The 23,926-nt window shown below is 42.5% G+C and overlaps 1 protein-coding gene across 4 annotated transcripts; it reads left to right on the forward strand.

Moving 5' to 3' along the window:
• The first annotated feature begins 1,234 nt into the window (after nucleotides 1–1,234).
• Nucleotides 1,235–23,917, forward strand: LOC111965839 (electron transfer flavoprotein-ubiquinone oxidoreductase, mitochondrial). 4 transcript variants are annotated; one of them, XM_023990188.2, is made up of 13 exons: nucleotides 1,235–1,340; nucleotides 2,434–2,586; nucleotides 3,429–3,658; nucleotides 5,916–5,997; nucleotides 6,135–6,253; nucleotides 6,565–6,642; nucleotides 6,835–6,981; nucleotides 7,262–7,402; nucleotides 13,052–13,195; nucleotides 14,082–14,250; nucleotides 14,887–15,069; nucleotides 15,326–15,547; nucleotides 23,327–23,917. In XM_023990188.2, exons 3-13 carry the CDS (start codon nucleotides 3,437–3,439, stop codon nucleotides 23,488–23,490), a joined length of 1,671 nt encoding a protein of 556 aa, XP_023845956.1. In that variant the 5' UTR covers nucleotides 1,235–1,340; nucleotides 2,434–2,586; nucleotides 3,429–3,436; the 3' UTR covers nucleotides 23,491–23,917. The 4 variants fall into 4 exon arrangements, with proteins under 4 accessions (XP_023845956.1, XP_023845953.1, XP_023845954.1 ...); XM_023990185.2 differs by having other exon boundaries at nucleotides 1,269–1,412; XM_023990186.1 differs by lacking the exons at nucleotides 1,235–1,340; nucleotides 2,434–2,586 and adding an exon at nucleotides 2,636–2,719.
• The last annotated feature ends 9 nt before the right edge of the window (nucleotides 23,918–23,926 follow it).

The raw sequence follows: 23,926 nt of genomic DNA on the forward strand, positions 1-23,926 counted from the left end.
GTTATTTTATCCTATTTGGCTTCTAGAAGAGTAAAAACAAAGAAACTTGCATTACATTTGCCGATGACACAACAGTGGTAGGCCTGATCACCGACAACAACGAGACAGCCTATAGTGAGGAGGTCAGAGACCTGGCCGTGTGGTGCCAGGACAACAACCTCTCCCTCAACGTGATCAAGACAAAGGAGATGATTTTGGACTACGGGAAAAAGAGGACCAAGCACGCCCCCATTCTGATCAGCAGGGCTGCAATGGAGCAGGTTGAGAGCACCAACAAACTAACATGGTCCAAGCACACTATGACAGTCGTGAAGCGGGCACGACAAAACCTATTCCCCCTCGGGAGACTGAAAAGATTTGGCATGGGTCCTCAGATCCACAAAAGGTTCTACAGCTGCACCATCGAGAGCATCCTGACTGGTTGCATCACTGCCTGGTATGGCAACTGTTCGGCCTCCGAACGCAAGGCACTACAGAGGGTAGTGCAAATGGCCTAGTACATCACTGGGGCCAAGCTTCCTGCCATCCAGGACCTCTATACCAGGCGGTGTCAGAGGAAGGCCTTAAAAATTGTCAAAGACTCCAGCCACCCTAGTCATAGACTGTTCTCTCTGCTACTACACGGCAAGCGGTACCGGAGCGCCAAGTCTAGGTCAAAGAGGCTTCAAAATAACTTCTGCCCCCAAGCCATAAGAGTCCTGAACATCTAGTCAAATGTCTACCCAGACTATTCACATTGTCCCCCCCCCCCCCTCCAAACCACTGCCACTCTCTGTCATCTATACATAGTAACTTTAATTAACTCCACCTACATGAACATACTACCTCAACTAGCCGGTACCCCTGCACATTGACTCTGTACCGGCACCCCCCTGTATATATTGCTATTTTTTACTGCTCCTCTTTAATTACTTGTTACTTTTATATCTTATTCTTATCAGTCATTTTTGAAACTGCACTGTTGGTTAGGGGCTTGTAAGTAAGCATTTCACTGTAAGGTCTACTACACCTGTTGTATTCGGTGCATGTGACGAATAAAATTTGATTTGATTATGAAATGGATACTAATTACAGTGTACATGTCTCTGAGTCAATCCAGTCAGTGTGAGATCTACATTTACGCAGGTACCGCCTATTTTCACTCACGTGAACGTGTCAGAACATTACAGCTTCTGCGCAGTTACTGATCATCTCGACGGTATGTTATGTATGTGTTATGAGACGAATTTCATAAGGTGTCTCTGGAGGAGATTTGTGGTCCAATCAGACTTACACGAGCATTGGGGTGGCTGAGCTGCGAGAGCACTTCGGCTGTACCCAAAGACTACCGCTGCTAACTGGTGAGCTAGCTAGTACTAGCTGACTAATGTTAATTCATACAATGTTTCCAGCTAGCAGATATTCAATTCAAGGTAAGTTAGCTATCTATGCACACGCGTGTCAATTTCCATGTTCTCTCTCTTGCCTTTTGACACATATTGGTCCCCCTAACTTGTCAATGATAGTTATCAAAACTACCTAGCTATAATTTGAGAGTGGCATGCACTAAGATTTTCATAATAAGATGGGTGACATTAGCTTTGTGAAATCTTTTAACGCTAACTAGTTAACGTTAGCTATCTCCACTCTGGCACTGTAGCTAACTAGCCAAACCAAATGTAGGGCAAAGTTGAAATCAGATATAGTGCACACGAACGACTGTCCTTGGGTCAGAATATTATTTTAGTACGTGTATAACAAAGATAAATTGGTAGCTACGTTTCCTCTTACATTGTGTGTTTTGAAACCACTCTTAGAATAATATAAATATATTAACTTTTGAAAGTAACTTGGCTGGCTAGCTAGCTAACTTTGTAGCTTGCTATAGTTCTTGCAACCAATAGAGGCCAAGTCTTTGAGTGCATGGATCCTCCAAAGATTCAGAGGGACAGTTTATAGCTTGATCAGAGGAAGGTGGTCAGGGAGATGATTGACGAAGAGTCTTGAGGATCATGTAGAGGGCTAGGACTTTTTTTTTTTTTCGTACTGATTTGTTACTACTATATGTGATAACTTATCTGGCTGATACCAGTACTCTGCTGACAATCTCAGAAAAGAGAGTGCCTATTGACAAGTGCACATGGCCATACAAATATATCACAAGCTGCTAGGCAGAAGAATAGTGACACATTCAGTTGCAGTGTATTATACAGTTCTGCTGTATAGCCCAATAAACACTCACATAATGACGTCATGATAATTTGTTACTTCTCCTTCAGTTGTGTGATCCATCATAACCAGTGACATGAGTTGCCCAGGCCACCATGAGTGTACTTTTGACTATGTGATTGTTAGTACAGTGCATAAGATAACTTGTGTAAAGTAGGATCTATCTTAATCAGCTTCCTTGCCAGTCCCAGTCGGCACTGACCGGATCTGCCTTGTTCTTTGCAGCCCAGAGGTGTATAAGAGCGTTGAAAACAGTGAAAGCAGAACATGCACCTCCACAGCTCTACACATGGAGATGGAAATGCTCGTCCGCAGTAACGCCTCGCATAACATCACACTACACAATCTGCCCCAGGGACAAAGACCCACGATGGGAAGGTACATAACATCACACTACACAATCTGCCCCAGGGACAAAGANATCTGCCCCAGGGACAAAGACCCACGATGGGAAGGTACATAACATCACACTACACAATCTGCCCCAGGGACAAAGACCCACGATGGGAAGGTACAGAACATCACACTGCACAATCTGCCCTAGGGACGAAGGTACATAACATCACACTGCACAATCTGCCCTAGGTACAAAGACCCGCGATGGGAAGGTACATAACATCACACTGCACAATCTGCCCCAGGGACAAAGCCCTGCTACGTGAAGGTACATAACATCACATTACACAATCTGCCCCAGGGACAAAGACCTGCTATGGGGGTAATCCTCCTCATCTATGGTTCACCTCATCTATGGCACACAGTCTGAAATGGAATGTATTGCATTATGCAACACCCAAACACCTTTGTTTTTCTCACCTAATCTCATGTTAACTTTTAAATAATCTCATATGTGAGTGACTGGGGAATATATTAGGCTTATGTCTTCCTAAAACAAACATTTGTCCTTCAGTGTATACTATTGTAAGTTATTGTTATCAGTGTATACTATTGTAAGTTAAGTTATTGGAACTCTGATGTCAGCACTACACATTTCCACTTTTGATATTAGATAGTACTACATACTGCTATTCATTCCAGTTTGTCTTACAGAGGCTTGTGTAACCTTGCCCGAGACCTGAAGACTTGTGTGAGCTCTCCCAAGCTAATGACTGTCGCTGTAGCTCAGTGGGCTAACACAGTCCTGTGCCGCTCAGACGACCCAAGTTCCAAACCCAATTGGTGACATACCTATTTGTGTGTGGTGTTTTGTCTATGGCCAGGTGTGGAGATGGAGCGGTTTGCCGACGAGGCTGATGTAGTGATAGTGGGCGGGGGTCCCGCAGGGCTGTCGGCAGCCATCCGGCTGAAGCAGCTGGCCAACGAGCAGGAGAAGGAGCTGCGTGTCTGCCTGGTGGAGAAGGCCTCTCAGATCGGCGCACACACTCTCTCCGGGGCCTGCCTGGAGCCCAGTGCCCTCAACGAGCTCTTCCCAGACTGGAAGGAGAGAGGGGTATGTTAGTGTGCAGGGCTTAAGACTTTTTCCACTGGTGACACTTGCTACCAACTTTTTTAAGTTGATGGCACCAACACATGATTTGGTCGCACCAAGTCTTCAGGTATTCAATGCTCAATATTTTTTTCACCTTTATTTAACCGGGTAGGGCAGTTGAGAACATTTACAACTGCGACCTGGCCAAGATAAAGCAAAGCAGTGCGACACAAACAACAAAACAGAGTTACACATGGAATAAGCAAACATACAGTCAATAATACAATAGAAAGGTCTATATACAGTGTGTGCAAATGAGGTAAGATAAGGCAGTAAATAGGCCGTAGTGGTGAAATAATTACAATTTAGCAATTAAACACTGGAGTGATAGATGTGCAGAAGATGAATGTGCAAGTAGAGATACTGGGGTGCAAAGGATAAAAACAATAACAGTATGGGGATGAGGTAGTTGGATGGGCTATTTACAGATGGGCTATGTACAAGTGCAGAGATCTGTGAGCTGTTCTGACAGCTGGTGGTTAAAGTTAGAGAGGGAGATAAGTGTTTCCAGCTTCAGAGATTTTTGTAGTTCGTTCCAGTCATTGGCAGCAGAGAACTGGAAGGAGAGGCGGCCAAAGGAGGAATTGGCTTTGGGGGTGACCAGAGAGATATATATATATATATATGCTGGAGCGTGTGCTACAGGTGGGTGCTGCTATGGTGACCAGCGAGCTGAGATAAGGGGGGACTTTACCTAGCAGGGTCTTGTAGATGACCTGGAGCCAGTGGGTTTGGCGACGAGTATGAAGCGAGGGCCAGCCAATGAGAGCGTACAGGTCGCAGTGGTGGGTAGTATATGGGGCTTTGGTGACAAAACAGATGGCACTGTGATAGACTACATTCAATTTATTGAGTAGGGTATTGGAGGCTATTTTGTAAATGACATCGCCGAAGTCGAGGATCGGTAGGATGATCAGTTTTACGAGTGTATGTTTGGCAGCATGAGTGAAGGATGCTTTGTTGCGAAATAGGAAGCCAATTCTAGATTTGACTTTGGATTGGAGATGTTTGATGTGAGTCTGGAAGGAGAGTACAGTCTAACCAGACATCTAGGTATTTGTAGTTGTCCACATATTCTAAGTCAGAACCGTCCAGAGTAGTGATGCTGGACGGGCAGGCAGGTGCAGGCAGCGATCGGTTGAAGAGCATGCATTTAGTTTTACTTGTATTCAAGAGCAGTTGGAGGCCACGGAAGGAGAGTTGTATGGCATTGAAGCTCGTCTGGAGGTTAAAAAACAGTGTCCAAAGAAGGGCCAGAAGTATACAGAATGGTGTCGTCTGCGTAGAGGTGGATCAGAGACTCACCAGCAGCAAGAGCGACATCATTGATGTATACAGAGAAGAGAGTCGGCCCAAGAATTGAACCTTGTGGCACCCTCATAGAGACTGCCAGAGGCTCGGACAACAGGCCCTCCGATTTGACACACTGAACTCTATCAGAGAAGTAGTTGGTGAACCAGGCGAGGCAATCATTTGAGAAACCAAGGCTATTGAGCCTGCCGATGAGGATGTGGTGATTGACAAAGTCGAAAGCCTTGGCCAGGTCGATGAATACGGCTGCACAGTATTGTTTCTTATCGATGGTGGTTAAGATATCGTTTAGGACCTTGAGCGTGGCTAAGGTGCACCCATGACCAGCTCTGAAACCAGATTGCATAGCTGAGAAGGTGCGGTGGGCTTCAAAATGGTCAGTAATCTGTTTGTTGACTTGGCTTTCGAAGACGTTGGAAAGGCAGGGTAGGATAGAATGGATGCTTACTTACAAGCCCTTAACCAACAATGCAGTTCAAGAAATAGAGTTAAGAAAATATTTACTAAAGAAACTAAAGTAAAAAATAAAATTGGAGGCTGCTTCAGACGGTCTGTTGGAAATGTTACAATGTCATTCAGAGGAAAGAAGCATCTTCTCACTGAGTTTACTCTGCAGGAGTTTCTTTCCACTGAGAGAGATTAAAATGAAATTGTCCACATCTCTGCTCTTTATTATTAGAAAGGCTGTGAGGGATATGCAGCATATGCTCAATTCACAGACATCTTGTGTTAGACGGATACACACAGGATATGGACCTGGCATTTTCTTGGTCTTTTTTTCATTCTTAGACAACTATGACAGTGCATCACAGTCCCAGACAACACTGTGATACTTCCCACTGGAATGTCTTCAAGCAACACAGGCTAAAGATAAAGTGCTAACGCTATTTTTGTACTCTTCCCTTAGGCACCCTTGAACACACCAGTGACAGAGGATGTGTTTAGCCTTCTAACCAAGAAATACAGAATCCCTGTCCCAATGTTGCCAGGTAAAGTCACATGCATGTTTACATGAAATGACACCTCTAGCTTGTCACCTGTAAGCTCTGTTATAAACATACAGAAATTATGGTATTAGCCTTGAATGTTCAGTCTGTTTCTGTGCAATTGTTTGATTTTCCTATAGGTCTGCCCATGAACAACCATGGGAACTACATTGTGCGGCTGGGCCACTTTGTGCGTTGGTTGGGAGAGCAGGCTGAGGAGCTGGGAGTGGAGATTTACCCCGGCTACGCTGCTGCTGAGGTGAGCCCTGCCCACTCTCTACCTCTCTCACATTTTAAGAAAACACAGGCCATCTTACTAATGTAGGGGTGACAATTACTGTTGACAAGCTACATTGATCTTTTCTCGAATGTCAGATTTTTCTCTGTAAACATTTACATAATTGGATGCCGTTGTCCAAATATAGGCCGTGATATTTTGAGTCGTTTTCATGCCTGAGATCGATAACTGATTTCAGTGTGATGTGTTGACGGGACATGACTGGCTTTCATTGATCGTGTTCGCTTGTATTCTACTTTCAAAAGTGTTTAATTTCTGATTGTGTTTTTTAGGTTTTATTTCATGAAGATGGAAGTGTGAAAGGAATTGCCACCAATGACGTGGGTATCGCTAAGGATGGTTCGCCAAAGGTAAACTTCAGTACAGTCACTTATTCACCAATGTGAAGCATACAGTATGACTTTGGAAGTTTAGAGTTGGACTGTAAAAACGGCAAGTTTGATTAAAAACAAGGAAGAATCAGCACTGAATAGAGTATTTATGACAAGTAGCCTCATCCCTGTTGTATCAGTATAACATGCTCCTCTACATTGCCTCTGCAGGACGTGTTTGAGAGGGGGATGGAACTCCATGCTAAAGTGACACTGTTCGGAGAGGGCTGCCATGGCCACTTGGCCAAGCAGCTCTACAGGCAGTTCAACCTCAGGGAGAACTGTGAACCACAGACCTACGCCATTGGTCTAAAAGAGGTAACTCCCCCTGCCCCCTCAAATCCCAAAGTGTCTTTCTCAAAGTGTCTTTGTATTTGGGCAGAATTAAACAAATACTCTATACTTGGTCTTCTGTTTTCAACCAGTCATCCATTACAGATTGAAAGGGTCTTAATTTATTATAATTTGTAGTAGCTATTATTTCTAAATGGATCCAAATTAGAATGGCATATTGATTACATTTTACATTGGAGTCATTTAGCAGATGCTTTTATGCAGAACGACTTCCATGAATGGTGTTATTTTTCTGTTTGACCAGGTGTGGCTGATTGATGAGAAGAAGTGGAGACCGGGCAGAGTGGAGCATTCGGTGGGCTGGCCGCTGAACAGGAACACGTACGGCGGCTCCTTCCTCTACCACCTGAACGAGGGCGAGCCACTGGTGGCCTTGGGCGTTGTGGTGAGTCCCTGTTATGGTGGCCATTTTGGCTTCTTGATGCCATTTAATGGCAACAGTCAAACTACTAGACATGCTAACACTTTCAAACGGTCTGAACTCTAAATGAAGTAACCTTTTTACCACTGAGGTCAGTGTATGTCAATGTAGTATACCTCTACCCATTATCTTATTGGCCTTTTTAAGGGGATGTTTGTCAGCTTATCATGTGAATCTTAATTAGGCCTAAAATAACAACTTAGGGCTGTTACGGTGACTGTATTACCACCACACCGGCAGTCATGAGACGTGGCCGCAGTCAAATTCCACGTGACCGCTGAGTCACGGTAATCTCCTTTTATGCACTCTGGACATGCATTGGTATGGTACCCAACTCGCTAACCATCAAGTCGCTAATGGTCTGTTACTCAGCGCTCTATTGTCCCTCTAACCACTCTGACATCAATGCAAATACCTAATCAAAACAGTATCATGGTTTTAAAACCCACCGTTAGGCTACATTGTTTGACCTCACTGTGATCGATCAATTTGAAGAAAGATGTTCAACAGCAGGTTGAAACTGAGTGGAAAACATGGTCGTTGAGGATGTTGTATCAAAGCCAAACACAACGAAAAGGACAGTGCTTTCTAAGGTGACGATTATTTCAAAGCGTTTAATACGTAGCATGTAGACCATTAGCTTATGCAGACGCATAGGCCTATACAGTGCCTTCAGAAAGCATTCACAATTTATATAAATCAGAATTAAGTTGGACGGATCCTATATCCTTCTTAGACTCAATAACTCTGAAGCAACTATCAGCAAACCAAAAATAATCACTAAAAACAGAGATCACCCAAGAATAAATATTAGATACTGTTAAACATTCACACGGAGAAAAGCACCAGGAATGGATTGCTTTCCCATGGAATTCTATTCAACATTTTGGGACAAAGTAGCCCCCCCCCCTCTATTTACACAAATGACAACACACATCATTCAATTCAGTGCTTCCTAGTTCCATGTATCAAATAGTTATTTCGGTTATATTAAAACCAGGAAAATCTGTAGTCACCTGCTGATTTATAGACCCCTAAGTTTAATAAATTGTGACAAATAATAACAAAGCTTATAATCAATAGAATGGCAAAAGTCTTACCAGACTTGACACATATCAACCAAACAGTTTATTAAAAATTGACACTTACAAACAAATACAAGAACAAGTTTAATACAATATGCAAAAAAACAAGATATAGATTGATCAATAACGGCTGTTCATGGCGAAAAGGCGTTCATCTTGAATGGCCTTTTCCAGTCAACTTCGGAAGCTTTCAACTTTCCAACTGAAATAATACATTTTAATAAAAATATTGTACTGACCAATGTAGATTAGTTTAAAATACATGCAATTTACATATCCAGAAGATTTCAAATCAAAATGTTGTGGTATCAGAGCAACCTTGAGGGAATCGTATTTGAGTCAAAGGATGTTCATGTAATAGGGAAGATATGCAAAACCTTGCAGAGAGCATATCCAACTAAAAATCTCTTAGAAAAAAATATATACACTATTGGAACCAAGACTTGGAGGAAAGTTGGAGCATAACTAATGAAATTACAGTTAATGAAAATGTACTCTTAATCCAGTATAAACCTAATGTATAGAATTGATTATACAAGAGACAAAATTCACTAATTCTACAGCACAATGGCAGAGTCATGACTTAACTAATAATGACTCAATAACCCATGCTTTCTGGGAATGTTATAAAGTCTGGAACTTGTGGGTGGAGCTAGAAAGCTGTCTGTCAGAGGTATTACAATGTAAACTTACTTTAATCCGTCTGTCTGCATATTTGAAGACATGAGATGCCCAATGGGCTGGACGATTCTCTTCTCATTACTTATCTTGAAAAAATGTATACTAAAAACTTGGAAGTCAATCAATCCGCCATCATTGAGACACAATGGAAAAATCGAATGACTTATTATTGAAATAGCATGGGCGACCATACAATTTTAAGGCCAAGTGGCAAACAATAATTCAGACACTAGAGATGGAGATCTGGACAGATTATATGTAGTCTGATGATGACATGCATGTAGTCTGTTTTGTTTCTGTAAGTTTGGAGTAAAGAAAAGGGGGGGGGTATTATACAAAATAATAATGTATTCGCATCCCTTGACTTTTTCCACATTTTGTTGTGTCCCTTTGAGCATGGTAAAGTTATTAATTACACTTTGGATAGTATATCAATACACCCAGTCACTACTCAGTTGCCGGAGATGAAGGAAACCACTCAGGGATTTCACCACGAGGCCAATAGTGACTTTATAACAGTTACAGAATTGAATGGCTGTGAGAACTGAGGATGGATCAACAACATTGTAGTTATTCCACAATAGTAACCTAATTTGAAAACTTGGTTTTGTATTTGGTATTTTATTAGGATCCCCATTAGCTGTTGCAAAACCAGCAGCTACTCTTCGTGGCGTTCACACAAAACATGAAACACAATACAGATTGCCATATAATACAGAACATCAGTAGACAAGAACAGGTCAAGGACAGAACTACTTACATTTCAGTTTGCTTTCCCACAGACACGGGAGAGAAATTCACCTTTCAGCAGGACAATAACTTAAATAGGTCTGACCCCATTTAGTCGACTGGTCGAGATTTCTTTAGTCGAGCAGTAGCAAATAAAAAATAAACAAAGAAATCGTGGTGTACAAGAAACCTGTCTGATTCGTGCCTATTTGAGTGGACTGATCCATTGTGGAGGCCGTGGGGGTGGCACAGTCCATCAGTCTATGACGTGCTTCTAAAATTGTATATGGTTATATTATTACACGGTATTATACATTTTATAACATGCGCTTTCTCCCACATTGCATAGTGGTTCTAAAACCCATCAGTGCACTGTTAAATTGGCGCCTTTTCCTAGACCATGTTGCTATGTGCATAATAACAAAGTTAACCAGCATATTGGTGTTGAAAACAATGCAGTGGAGGCAGCAGCAGCGTTAGGGGACGAGAAAATTAAGGCCAGGGCTGTTGTCTAAGAAAGTTGGAGAGGAAACCCCAACTTAATTTGATCTATAATCAATAGCCTAACTGTTAAATAAATCATCCACATACATCTTTAGAAATTAGACAGATCCTGCTTCTGTTGCCTGTTGAGTGTTTGTTTAATAGCCTACTGATTCCGTGAGCACCAAGCCTCCCGCAACAAATTCGTCTGTTTTTAATCTTTGCTATGCTGTAATAAAGGCTTTACACTTTTTTTGTTAGACCAGCCTCTCTGGTATTATTTATAATTTATTTAGTGTTTACACTGTTCCAAATTGTCTAAAATTATATTTATTATAATAATAACCCTTTTTCATTGAGCTACTTATTGTTATTATTATGATCATTATAAGTAATGTCACTGTTGATGTTCTGTGGTAGTTGCTGCAACAGGGAGGAGAGCAAGACAACGGGTGTTTGTCACACTGTCACTAGCTGTCTTTTTTTACACGTCACAGCAAGTCTGAGCCAGGCCCGGCACAATCAAATCAGTTGCGGTTGGAATCCCTCTAGTCATTTGTGTGTCTTAATTATTTAATCAAACAGTTCGCTTAAGGCATCAGACAAGCTCAGTGCGTATAGTTGATTTGTTTAAAACACACAGGATGTATCTAATATGTGGAAAAATACGTGGAAAAATTTCGGCCAATTGATTGGTCGAAAGAACAGACAACTTAAAAAAAATATATATATATGTTTAATTATTATTATTATTTTTATTGAATATCCAAAAACATACAATATACTTGCAGTGAAGCCGCTCAACAACTACACCACACCAGTCATCCAACAGACTCCCATTCAGAGCGACACAACGAAGCATCCAGGGTCAACGCCCTGCTCAAGGGCACGTCGACAGATCTCCCACATTCTTGGTTGACCAAGATTATAATTTTTGGGGGGGACAGCCCTAAACCTAAAATACAAGGCCAAATACAGTATACACTAGAGTTGCTTATCAAGAAGAATGTTATGGCAATTCTTGAAAATGGCTGTCTATCAATAATCAACAACCAACTTGACAGAGCTTGAAGAATTTTTTAAAGAATAATGTGGAAATATTGTACAATCCAGGTGTGCAAAGCTCTCAGACTTACCCAGGAAGACTCACAGTGGTAATCGCTGTCTAAAAAAAACTTGAATTAAAATAATGATTTTGCTGTTATACGACAGCATAGTAGCCTATCGCATGTTACGCAAAAACATACAAAATATAAACAGATTTAAGATGTCTTTGGCACATAATTGGTGTAGCCTAATACACACTTTTAATTTTATTTTTTATTTTTTACAAATTCTAGTAATCGCATTTGAGTGTGGACTGTAATAGTATATGTTCTGGATGGACTAGTTATCTTATGTTACGCTCCAAACGTTCTATGCATGAGTCTGGGAGAGAATATATACTGTAGGCCTAGGAGATGCTGTTGGTTCATTTATTGTGCAGGGCGGCTTACAGAGTTAGCCTACAATGATAGTGAATTTGTATTTGATGTTGAATAGCCTAGTAATAATATATTTTCATAATTAATAGGCTGACACATTTACGTTTAGCTACAGAATATCTCCTACATTCCTTTCTCAAACGCGCAGAAAGAGGGGCTGTCAACAGTTTAATGAAATGTGTTTCATTGTGGTAAACGTGTTACTATCGATGTTTCTGAACATATTTCACTTGGTTACCTGGCATGATTAAAAAACTAACCGTGGGAAAGCGGCCTCCATTCGCTATTCGGGTGCATAAGGATGTATTTTGGCCCCTGCACCTGTTCCTGTCCATTTGATAATGGGCCATTTCTAAATCGAAACTAATTTTACATGTAAGTAAAGACAAAATTACATTGAGAATAGTCTGGAGGGTGAAAATATGATCACTTGATGAGAGAACAGCATGTGCAACCTGAGGCAAGGAACAGGGGGCAAGCTTTTCTGCGACTTTCTCAAATCATCAATAGCCAATAGCCACACCATGCAGCCCATATGTTTTGATTTAAGACATTCTAAGGTTTGTATAATTCACAAATAAAGTTGCTAAATAACTCTAAATCTAGCGTATAGGAACTATTTAAAGTTATCACTCTTACGCTCAACATAGCCACTTTATATGCATACTCTATTTTATTCAGCTAAGTTCTATTATATTATTCTTACTATAACATAAAATAATTGCAGGAGACTTCTAAGCATATCTTGTCTGCTAAATTAACAAGCCTATGGCATGGCGCATAACCAGATACCATACAGCAGACACTCAAATTCTGTTCTTCTAAAATACATTTTCTTCATGTAATGTTTCTTTGGAACTGCCTAAAATAAATAGTGGATTTATTGTGATGGTGTATATTAAATGGATTTATTATCCTTTTTTTTTTATGTGGATGTTCCAAAGGCGTGCATCAGTGGCATGTTTGCGTTGAGGCCTGGAGATGCTAAATGTGTTTATGTTAATTAACGGTCAATTACCGTGAGACTGGCATAACCGTCTGTCAAAATGTCATGACCACCACAGCCCTACTTGAGATGTGTATAGCTAAAACTTTTATGTAGATCATACATTGAGGTCAAAAACGAATGTTGTGTATTACCCCACTCCCAGGTTGGGCTTGACTACACCAACCCGTACCTCAGCCCTTTCAGAGAGTTCCAGCGATGGAAGCACCACCCCTTCATTGCCAAGACCCTGGAGGGAGGGAACAGAATCGCTTACGGAGCCAGGGCGCTCAATGAGGGAGGCTATCAGGTGTGTGTGTCATGTGTATATTATTTATGAACTACTCAAAGGTGTGTGAGTGTGTTGCTCTGTGCATGCTTCAGTGACGATAGCTGTTTCCATTAACTTGTCCAGTTTTTTGGGGAGTTTGCATAGAAAGTAGATGTGACAATTGCCTGCTACGGTGCGTTTCCATTGGACTGTCTTGTGTCAATAAAAACAGCTGGACTTAATGATGTAATGAAGTCGCTAAAAAATAATAAAGTGTTTCCATTATTCATTTAGATGTTATGCATTAATAAATTGGGGACAGCCTATATGCCCTCTTACCTATATGTCTCAGGTATAGACCCTAAAGCCAGCATGGATAGAATGCAAGAATTAACTAATATCATCCATATTCTAATAATTCTCATGTGCCAACTTGCACTCCTTCAGATCTGAAATAATTGGATGGCAAAACGTGCCAGCCAACCAGAAATGCAAGGTGAAGCAATACAGGCATTCTCGAAAGTCAGGACAATCCTTATCCTGCAAATAAACACTTTATAGTTGAAAAATGTGATTTTAGCAAGCAGTAGCATCTACAATTCAATGTGGAGTGGAGCTTTATGGTTACGTGATGACATCATGTGCCCCACGTACCTTGAAATTATTAATCAGTCATCAGTTTCCATTATAAAGAAAGTTTCACAAAAGAAAAATCCATCCCTGTCAAACAGATAAATGTTTTTTGATTTTTGAAAAACATTTTAGCGACATTGCTTGTGTTTAATAAACCTGGGTCAATGGAAACCTGGCTACTGTGTGTCTTGGCAGCAAAAATGGGAAATGCATCAATCTGATGTCAGGTTTTCCACTGGTTCTGAGGTTACATTCAAGATTATAATCTTTACCTGTCTGTTCTTCCATCCAGTGCCTACCTAAAGTGACATTCCCTGGGGGTATGCTTATCGGATGCAGTCCGGGCTTCATGAACGTACCAAAGATTAAAGGCACCCACACGGCCATGAAGAGTGGCATGCTGGCCGCAGAGGCCATCTTCCCCAAAGTCACAGCCAAGGACCTAGCATCTGAAACTGCAGGTAACCTAACTGCTGGGGGGGGGGGGGGGGGGTCTTAGAGCAAAATGGAGAAGACCATTGTGAGAGTCTCATTTCCATGGTGATCATATTATTTTCTAGGCCAAACCAGTTGGACTCCACAAACGTTTTTGTGAGAAGATCGATTTTCGGGATATCTCCTGGTCTGACAAACACCACTGTAGCTCAGCCACCTTCCACCTCAGCGGCGGAAGGCCCACATAAGTGGATGCGGTAGATTAAGATGCAGCCCATACCAACAAAAAAAACATATCTAGCTTAAACAGACAGATTTTGATGGGGATTTTTTTATTGTGGTAATTAGACTGACGCACGGGGACTCTTAAGGATTATGCCAGACCAAAACCCTTTCCTTTGATTAAATGCACACACACACCTCTGGTTACTTGAGGTGAAACCTGAGGCACATTTCAACACAATAAAATATGCACTGAAGAGAAGAGACTCTTATCACTAAAGCCAATAGGAGAACATTGATGTTAATTGCTTCTTTCCAGTTTCATTTTTGTATGTACATGAATGGAGTTTTTACACAAAGTAAATGAGCAGTTTAATTTGTGGGTGATATTCTAACATCTTCTGCTTTACAATGAGTTATTATTATCTGATGTCCTCCAGGACTTCATGTACCTGAATATGAGGACAATTTGAAGAAGTCTTGGATCTGGAAAGAGCTGTACTCAGTAAGGAACATCAGGCCCTCGTTCCACAACTACTTTGGGCTGTACGGGGGCATGGTCTACACCGGTGTCTTCTATTGGATACTCAGAGGGAAGGAGCCATGGACACTGAAACATGCAGGTACAACATATTGAGGTTGTTTTGTATGATACGTTCATCAGATGGTTATATAGCAACTCTTTAAATGTGAGAAAAAGTAAGAACAACAAGTAGCCCTCTCCTGGATGCTAGTCTTTCTGTTTAAGCCAAGTTGTCTTCGGACAAGGCAACAGCAAAATCATGCTCAGGCTGAGTGTATTGCCTCAGGGAACAAACCAAGGTTATTTTATCTGGTCTGCCCTGTAAGGTTTGATAACTTCCAACTATTTTACCCTAGGCCTGGACTCGGCCCAGCTGAAACCGGCTAAGGAGTGCACGGCCATCGAGTACCCCAAGCCCGACGGCAAGCTGAGCTTCGACCTGCTCTCCTCGGTGGCTCTGAGTGGCACCAACCACGAGGGGGACCAGCCCCCCCACCTCACCCTGAAGGATGACAGCATCCCCGTGACCAACAACCTGGCCATCTATGATGGGCCTGAGCAGCGCTTCTGTCCAGCAGGTACCACTGATGCACAATTACACATCCATCCTTCGCCCATACACCATAGGAACATCACTTAGATCTTAAAGGGTTGGATAGAATTGAGCAATATGTTAAGGGTTGCAGTAGTGTAAAAATACTTCAAAGTACTACTAAGTTTTTTGGGGTGTCTGTACTTTACTATTTATATTTTTTGGCAACTTTTACTTCACTACATTCCTGAAGAAAATATTGTACTTTTTACTCCATACATTTTCCCTGACACCCAAAAGAACTCTACATTTTGAATGCTTAGCAGAACAGGAAAATTGTAAAATTCATGCACTTATCAAGAGAACATGTGGTTATCCCTACTGCCTTATGTTCTGGCAGACTCAATAAACACACATACATCTTTTGTAAATAGTGTTGGAGTGTGACCCTGGCTATCCATGCATTTTAAAAACAAGAAAATCGTGCCGTCTGGTTTGCTTAATATAAGGAATTTGAAATTATTTATACTTTTACTTTTGATACGTAAGTATATTTTCACAATTAAATGTACTTTTCATATTTAAGTATATTTAAAACCAAATACTTTCAGACTTTTACTCGAGTAGTATTTTACTGGGTGACTTTTACTTCAGTAACATTCTATTAAGGTATCTATACTTTTACTCAAGTATGAGAATTGGGTACTTTTTCCACCTCTGCCAGGTTGTCTTCTACTGCAGTCGTGCTTCGCATCTCTGAAGATTGCTGTGTAATATTACTGTGGTGCCTCCAGGCGTTTTGAGATACAAATGAGTGGATTTGGCTATTTCAGTCACACCCGTTGCTGACAGGTGTATATGACAGGTGTATAGAATCAAGCACACAGCCATGCAATCTACATAGACAAACATTGGCGTAGAATGGCCTTACTGAAGAGCTCAGTGACTTTCAATGTGGGACAGTTGTAGAATGCCACCTTTCCAACAAGTTTGTTTGTCAAATTTCTGCCCTGCTAGAGCTGCCCCGGTCAACTGTAAGTGATGTTATTGTGAAGTGTAAACGTCCAGGAGCAACAACGGCTCAGCCGTGAAGTGGTAGGCCACACAAACTCACTGAACAGGACCACCAAGTGCTGAAGCGCGTAAAAATCGTCTGTCTGCGGTTGCAACACTCACTACCGAGTTCGTCGGGAGCTTCATAAAATTGATTTCCATGGCCGAGCAGCCGCACGCAAGCCTAAGATCACCATGCGCAATGCCAAGCGTCGGCTGGAGGGGTGTAAAGCTCGCTGCCATTGAACTCTGGGGCAGTGGAAACGCGTTCTCTGGAGTGATGAATCACGCTTCACCATCTGGCAGTCTGACGGACAAATCTGAGTTTGGTGGATGCCAGGAGAACGCTACCTGCCCTAATACATAGTGCCAACTGTAAAGTTTGGTGGAGGAGGAATAATGGCCTGGGGCTGTTTTTTATGGTTCGGGCTAGGCGCCTTAGTTGTGTGAAGGGAAGAGAAATTGTAACGCTACAGCATACAATTACATTCTAGACGGTTCTGTTCTTCCAACTTTGTAGCAACAGTTTGGAGATGCCAGGTCTAATCGCTCCATATTTTCCATGGCAAGTTAAGCCTGGGAATTTGGGGGAATTTTGCTTAAATTCATCAAAACAGTTAGCTTTTTTTGTGGGATACACATGAGGCAATTCTTAGTATAGTGGCATATTTTGGTTAAACTATCCCCAATTCAATGGAATTGCAACCTTTGCATGCACAGTGCATTCTTCCACACTACAGGCTGATCCAACTTTGATGTAATGTCCTTAAAACAAGTCAAAATGAGGCTCGGTAGTGTGTGTGGCCTCCACGTGCCTGTATGACCTCCCTACAACGCCTGGGCATGCTCCTGATGAGGTGGCGGATGGTCTCCTCCCAGACCTGGACTAAAGCATCCGCCAACTCCTGGACAGTCTGTGGTGCAACGTGGCGTTGGTGGATGGAGCAAGACATGATGTCCCAGATGTGCTCAATTGGATTCAGGTCTGGGGAACGGGCGGGCCAGTCCATAGCATCAATGCCTTCCTCTTGCAGGAACTGCTGACACACTCCAGCCACATGAGGTCTAGCATTGTCTTGCATTAGGAGGAACCCAGGGCCAAGCTATGGTCTCACAAGGGGTCTGAGGATCTCATCTCGGTACCTAATGGCAGTCAGGCTACCTCTGGCGAGCACATGGAGGGCTGTGCGGCCCCCAAAGAAATGCCACCCCACACCATGACTGACCCACCGCCAAACCGTCATGCTGGAGGATGTTGCAGGCAGCAGAACGTTCTCCACGGCGTCTCCAGACCTGTCACGTCTGTTACATGTGCTCAGTGAACCTGCTTTCATCTGTGAAGAGCACAGGGCGCCAGTGGTGAATTTGCCAATCTTGGTGTTCTCTGGCAATGCCAAACGTCCTGCACGTGTTGGGCTGTAAGCACAACCCCCACCTGTGGACGTTGGGCCCCTTACCACCCTCATGGAGTCTGTTTCTGACCGTTTGAGCACACACATGCACATTTGTGGCCTGCTGGAGGTCATTTTGCAGGGCTCTGGCAGTTGCTCCTCCTTGCACAAAGGCGGAGGTAGCGGTCCTGCTGCTGGTTGTTGCCCTCCTACGCCTCCTCCATGTCTCCTGATGTACTGGCCTGTCTCCTGGTAGCGCCTCCATGCTCTGGACACTACGCTGACAGACACAGCAAACCTTTCTGCCACAGCTCGCATTGATGTGCCATCCTGGATGAGCTGCACTACCTGAGCCACTTGTGTGGGTTGTAGACTCCGTCTCATGCTACCACTAGAGTGAAAGCACCGCCAGCATTCAAAAGTGACCAAAACATAGCCAGGAAGCATAGGAACTGAGAAGTGGTCTGTGGTCACCACCTGCAGAACCACTCCTTTATTGGGGGTGTCTTGCTAATTGCCTAAATTCCACCTGTTGTCTATTCCATTTGCACAACAGCATGTGAAATTTATTGTCAATCAGTGTTGCTTCCTAAGTGGACAGTTTGATTTCACAGAAGTGTGATTGACTTGGAGTTACATTGTGTTGTTTAAGTGTTCCCTTTTATTTTTTTGAGCGGTGTATTTTATATGACATACATTATTTTTTGTTAACTAGTAAATAGTAGCCTACAGCAAAGTGTTTAAATAATTTCTAACTTGTTAACAATTTCTGCTAGTTTGTTTTTGCTACCATGTGGGTTTTTAGCTTGCTTGAGCCTGCTAACTGAGTGTTAATTCACCTGTTTCCACACCCGTTTCCATGTTTCATTTTAAAACATTTATCTTACAAAGGAGTTGTTTAATCTAACTGCTTAACTATTTATCTGTACATGGAATTGTATTTAGTTTTTTTTGTCATTTCCCCCCCTAATCTTTACAGGAAAATGCCACGGGTACTATCTGATGTGTGGAGACATTTCACTGCAGCTAATGTAAAAGGAAAAGCTTAGTACATTTGCAAATACTGTGCCAAATCATATGTGAAGAATGCAACAAAGATGCAAAATCATCTGGCCAAGTGCAAAAAGTTCCCTCAGCGCTCACAACCTCTGACAAAAGTCCTTCTACTTCTATTTGAGGTGAAAATTATGAATCAGATACCTTATTGATAACAGCTCATGGTCCTCCTGGAATGAGATGTTTTTTGACTCAATGGGGGAATGTAGTCAGAGACATGCTGATGAATGTCTTGCTCGAGCTGTGTATGCAACTGGTTCACCTCTGATGCTCACAGGCAATGTGTATTGGAAGAGATTTTTGAATGTTCTTCGCCCAGCATGCACCCCTCCAAGCAGACATGATTTATCTACTCATTTGCTGGATGCAGAATTCAATAGAGTTCAAGTGAAGGTCAAGCAAATCATAGACTGTATTGCAATCTTCTCTAATGGGTGGTCGAATGTTCGTGGGCAAGGAATAATTAACTACACCGCCACCCCTCAACCAGTATTCTACAAGAGCACAGACACAAGGAACAACAGACACACCGGTCTCTACATTGCAGATGAGCTGAAGGCAGTCATCAATGACCATGGACCACAGAAGGTATTTGCACTGGTGACAGACTATGCTGCGAACATGAAGGATGCTTGGTCTAAAGTGGAGGAGTCCTACCCTCACATAACACCCATTGGCTGTGCTGCTCATGCATTGAATCTGCTTCAAGGACATCATGGCACTGAAAACAATGGATACACCCTACAAGAGAGCCAAGGAAATGGTTAGGTATGTGAAGGGTCATCAAGTTATAGCAGCAATCTACCTCACCAAGCAAAGTGAGAAGAATAAGAGGACCACATTGAAGCTGCCCAGCAACACCTGTTGAGGTTTGTTTGACAGTTTCCGGGAGGGGAAGGAGTATCTTCAAGAAATGGCCATATCACAGTCTGCCGATATAGACAGCCCCATCAAGAGGATCCTCCTGGATGATGTATTTTGGGAGAGAGTGGTAAGAAGCCTGAAACTCCTGAAACCTATCGCAGTAGCCATTGCACGGATTGATGGAGACAATGCCATCCTGTCTGATGTTCAGACTCTGCTTGCAGATGTAAGAGAAGAAATCCGTACTGCCCTGCCCACTTCACNTGCACGGATTGATGGAGACAATGCCATCCTGTCTGATGTTCAGACTCTGCTTGCAGATGTAAGAGAAGAAATCCGTACTGCCCTGCCCACTTCACGGTTGCTCCAAGCAGAGGAAACTGCAGTTCTGAAATACATCAAAAAGCGTGTTAACTTCTGCCTGAAGCCCATACACTCCGCAGCGTACATGCTGGACCCCAAGTATGCTGGCAAGAGCATCCTGCCTGGTGCAGAGATCAACAAGGCCTATGGTGTCATCACTACTATCGCTGCCTTGGCCTGGATGAGGGCAAGGTTCTTGCCAGTCTGACAAAGTACACTTCCAAGCAAGGGCTTTGGGATGGAGATGCAATATGGCAGTCGTGCCAACATATCTCATCAGCCACCTGGTGGAAGGGACTTTGTGGATCTGAGGCTCTTTCCCCTGTTGCCTCCATCATCCTCCAAATCCCACCAACATCAGTCGCCTCAGAGCGCAACTGGTCTTTGTTTCTGACCAATACGAGGGTTGGTGGCCATCCGGGCAAATTTGAGGCTTTTTGAGCCTGACACGAGCCATCCTCAACAAGGTTGGAAAGTGACAGTGAAGATGAGGCCTCAGAGTCTGATGTTCAAGAGGTGGACATTGAGGAGTTCCAGGAAGAAGACATGGAAGCCTGAGAGGAAGACAACCAAAGCTTTAGTTTCTAGACTATCATTTTACAGATCTATGTTGAAAATGTTTTTGGGAGATGCGATGGATCAATGGGGTTCATTCAATATTCACTTTGTTTTGTTGCTCAGTGATATCATCCCATATGAAGAGTCAACTCATTTAATTTAATTAATCCATTGTTTTTTTCTATTGGAAGGATTTAATCATTTGCAATTATGTCTACTTATGATAAGGTAAAAGGTTTGTTTCTGTCCCCAAATATATCCAATGCAAAAAACATCTACATTTAAATGGTATTAATATTAATTTGCATATATTCCTGTCAATTCCCACGGAAAGTTTCCACCTTTTTGAATATTCCCCAAAATGTGCAACCCTACTTGGTGGGCTTATTTTCCTGGACAGATTTAAAACCTCTCGCATCGCCTCTTCCTCTCTGTTATGACTGTCCACTGAAAGACCTGACCCTCTATCAATAAAGTAAACCCAAGCAGAGTGCACACCATTGCTGCTTCCAAGTGCTGTCATTGCCTGCACAACCAATATGACTCGACATTGATATTGTTCGGCACAGCCAGGTTTATTCTCTGTGAAATTAATATCAAACCCAATACTGCTACAGAGGCAGAGCTGTAATAAATACAGTATGATTGATTTGATATGCAGACAACACTGTTAGAAATCAGTCTTCTCCAGATGTCTGGCCTAAATTACTGACCTAGAACCTGGGATTTATATTTCTGCATCTCTTTCATGGTTTCCCATCCATAAAGAATGTAAATTAAAAACTTTTTAGTACCACCCATTAAATACACTGAACAAAAATATAAACGCAACATGTAAAGTGTTGGTCCCATGTTTCATGATCTGAAATAAAAGATCCCCAAAAATTGTCACACGCACAAAAAGCTTATTTCTCTCATTTTGTTCACAAATTTGTTTACATCCCTGTTAGAGAACATTTGTCCTTTGCCAAGATAATCAATCCACCTGACGGGTGTGGCATATCAAGAAGGTGATTAAACCGCAAGATCATTACACAGGTGCATCTTGTGCTGGGAACAATAAAAGGCTACTCTAAAATGTGCAGTTTGGTCACACAACACAATGCGCGTGATGTCTCACGTTTTGAGGGAGCGTGAAATTGGCATGCTGACTTCAGGAGAGTCTACCAGAGATGTTTCCAGAAAATGTTATGTTAATTTCTCCCACCATAAACTGCCTCCCATGTTGTTTTAGAGAATTTGGCAGTACGTTCAACCGGCCTCACAACCGCAGACCACGTGTAACCACGCCAGCCCAGGACCTCCACATCCGGTTTCTCCACCTGCAGGATGGTCTGAGACCAGCTACCCAGACAGCGGATGAAACTTTTGGTTTGGACTACCAAAGAATTTCTGCACAAACTGTCAGAAACCGTCTCAGGAAAGTTAATTTACTTGCTCGTTGTCCTCACCAGGATCATGACCTGACTGCAATTTGGCGCCGTAAGCGACTTTATTGGGAAAATGCTCACCTTCGATGGCCACTGGTACGCTGGAGAAGTGTGCTCTTCATGGATGAACCCCAGTTTCAACTGTATGGGGCAGATGGCAGACGTGTTGGCAAGAAGTTTGCCTATATCAATGTTGTGGACCGAGTGCCCAGTGGTGGTGGGGTTATGGTATGGGCAGGCAGGCAGGCATAAGAGCTATCGTGATGAGAACCTGAGGCCCATTGTTGTGCTATTGATCTGCCGCCATCACCTCATGTTTCAACATAATGCACGGCCCCATATGTCGCAAGAATCTGCACAAAATTTCTGTAAGCTGAAAATGTTCCAGTTCTTCCATGGCCTGCATACTCAACAGAAATGTCACCCATTGATCATGTTTGGGATGCTCTGGATCAACAAGTATGACAGCGTATTCTAGYCCCCCCCCCCCCCCMYAGTTTAGGGCCTCCCGAGTGGCGCAGCAACTCCGTGCTAGAGACGTCACTATATACCCTGGTTTGATTCCAGGCTGTATCACAATCGGCCATGTTTGGGAGTCCCATAGGGCGGCGCACAATTGGCCCAGCGTCGACCGGGTTAGGCCGTCATTGTAATTAAGAATTTGTTCTTAATTGACTCGCCTAGTTAAATTCATTTTATTTAACCTTAATTTCAGGAAATCTGTAAATTGAAATAAATAAACTAACTCTGTAAAATCGTTGCATTTTTGTTCTGTGCAGTACCATGCATTTACACTGAACAAAATTGAACATTTCTGGGATTTTTTTAATTTCAGGTCATGAAACATGGGACCAACACGCTTTACATGTTCCGTTTATATTTTTGTTCATTGTAAGTAGTACCACCATTGAAATGTAATTTCATTATCTAATGGATAATGAATTGTGACTGTCTAGGAGGACTGCACTGCACACACCTGCGGTAATTCTGGCTGCATAGCTATCATTTCTCACATCAGTCATTAACCTATGTTTCACAAGAGTAGACTTACAGTATTAGTTAGGGTTGTCAATAGATTTGTCTTAACTCCCTTCATTCCCCTTTCACTAGGTGTATATGAGTACGTTCCACTCGAAACTGGAGAAGGTATGAGGTTGCAGATCAACGCTCAGAACTGCGTCCACTGCAAGACGTGCGACATCAAGGACCCCAGCCAGAACATCAACTGGGTGGTGCCCGAAGGCAGCGGAGGACCAGCCTACAACGGAATGTGATTTCCCTTTTCATTCAGACATATCACGAGGCACCAATTGTAGCAGTGAGGTCAGAAACCTCAAGTGTGGTGTCTGCAAAAACACATTCAGGGCTTGCTGCCAAGACAGCTTTTAGAATCTACTATACTGTGTGCATAGATATGGAACTGAATGTCAACATTGTAAAGTACGGGCATTAAACAGTGACTTTGGTTCATGTACGGTTTTCTGAATGCAGCTAAAAAGTATTTTATATATTTGTATGCCATAAGCAGAAGAAGCTACATTGACATGGATCAAAATCTCTTTGAAACAGTGCCAAAATGTAGGGTTATTTCATTAGCTAGTTGCAGGTGCCATTAGCAACAACAGCATATGATCTATGAGATACTGTACATAATGTCATTAGTGGGTAGAATGTATGAGGGTGAATAAAATATTTACCGTGCCTCGGTGT

Source organism: Salvelinus sp. IW2-2015, linkage group LG6.2 (genome assembly GCF_002910315.2).
Source record: "Salvelinus sp. IW2-2015 linkage group LG6.2, ASM291031v2, whole genome shotgun sequence".
Lineage (NCBI taxonomy): Eukaryota > Metazoa > Chordata > Actinopteri > Salmoniformes > Salmonidae > Salvelinus > Salvelinus sp. IW2-2015.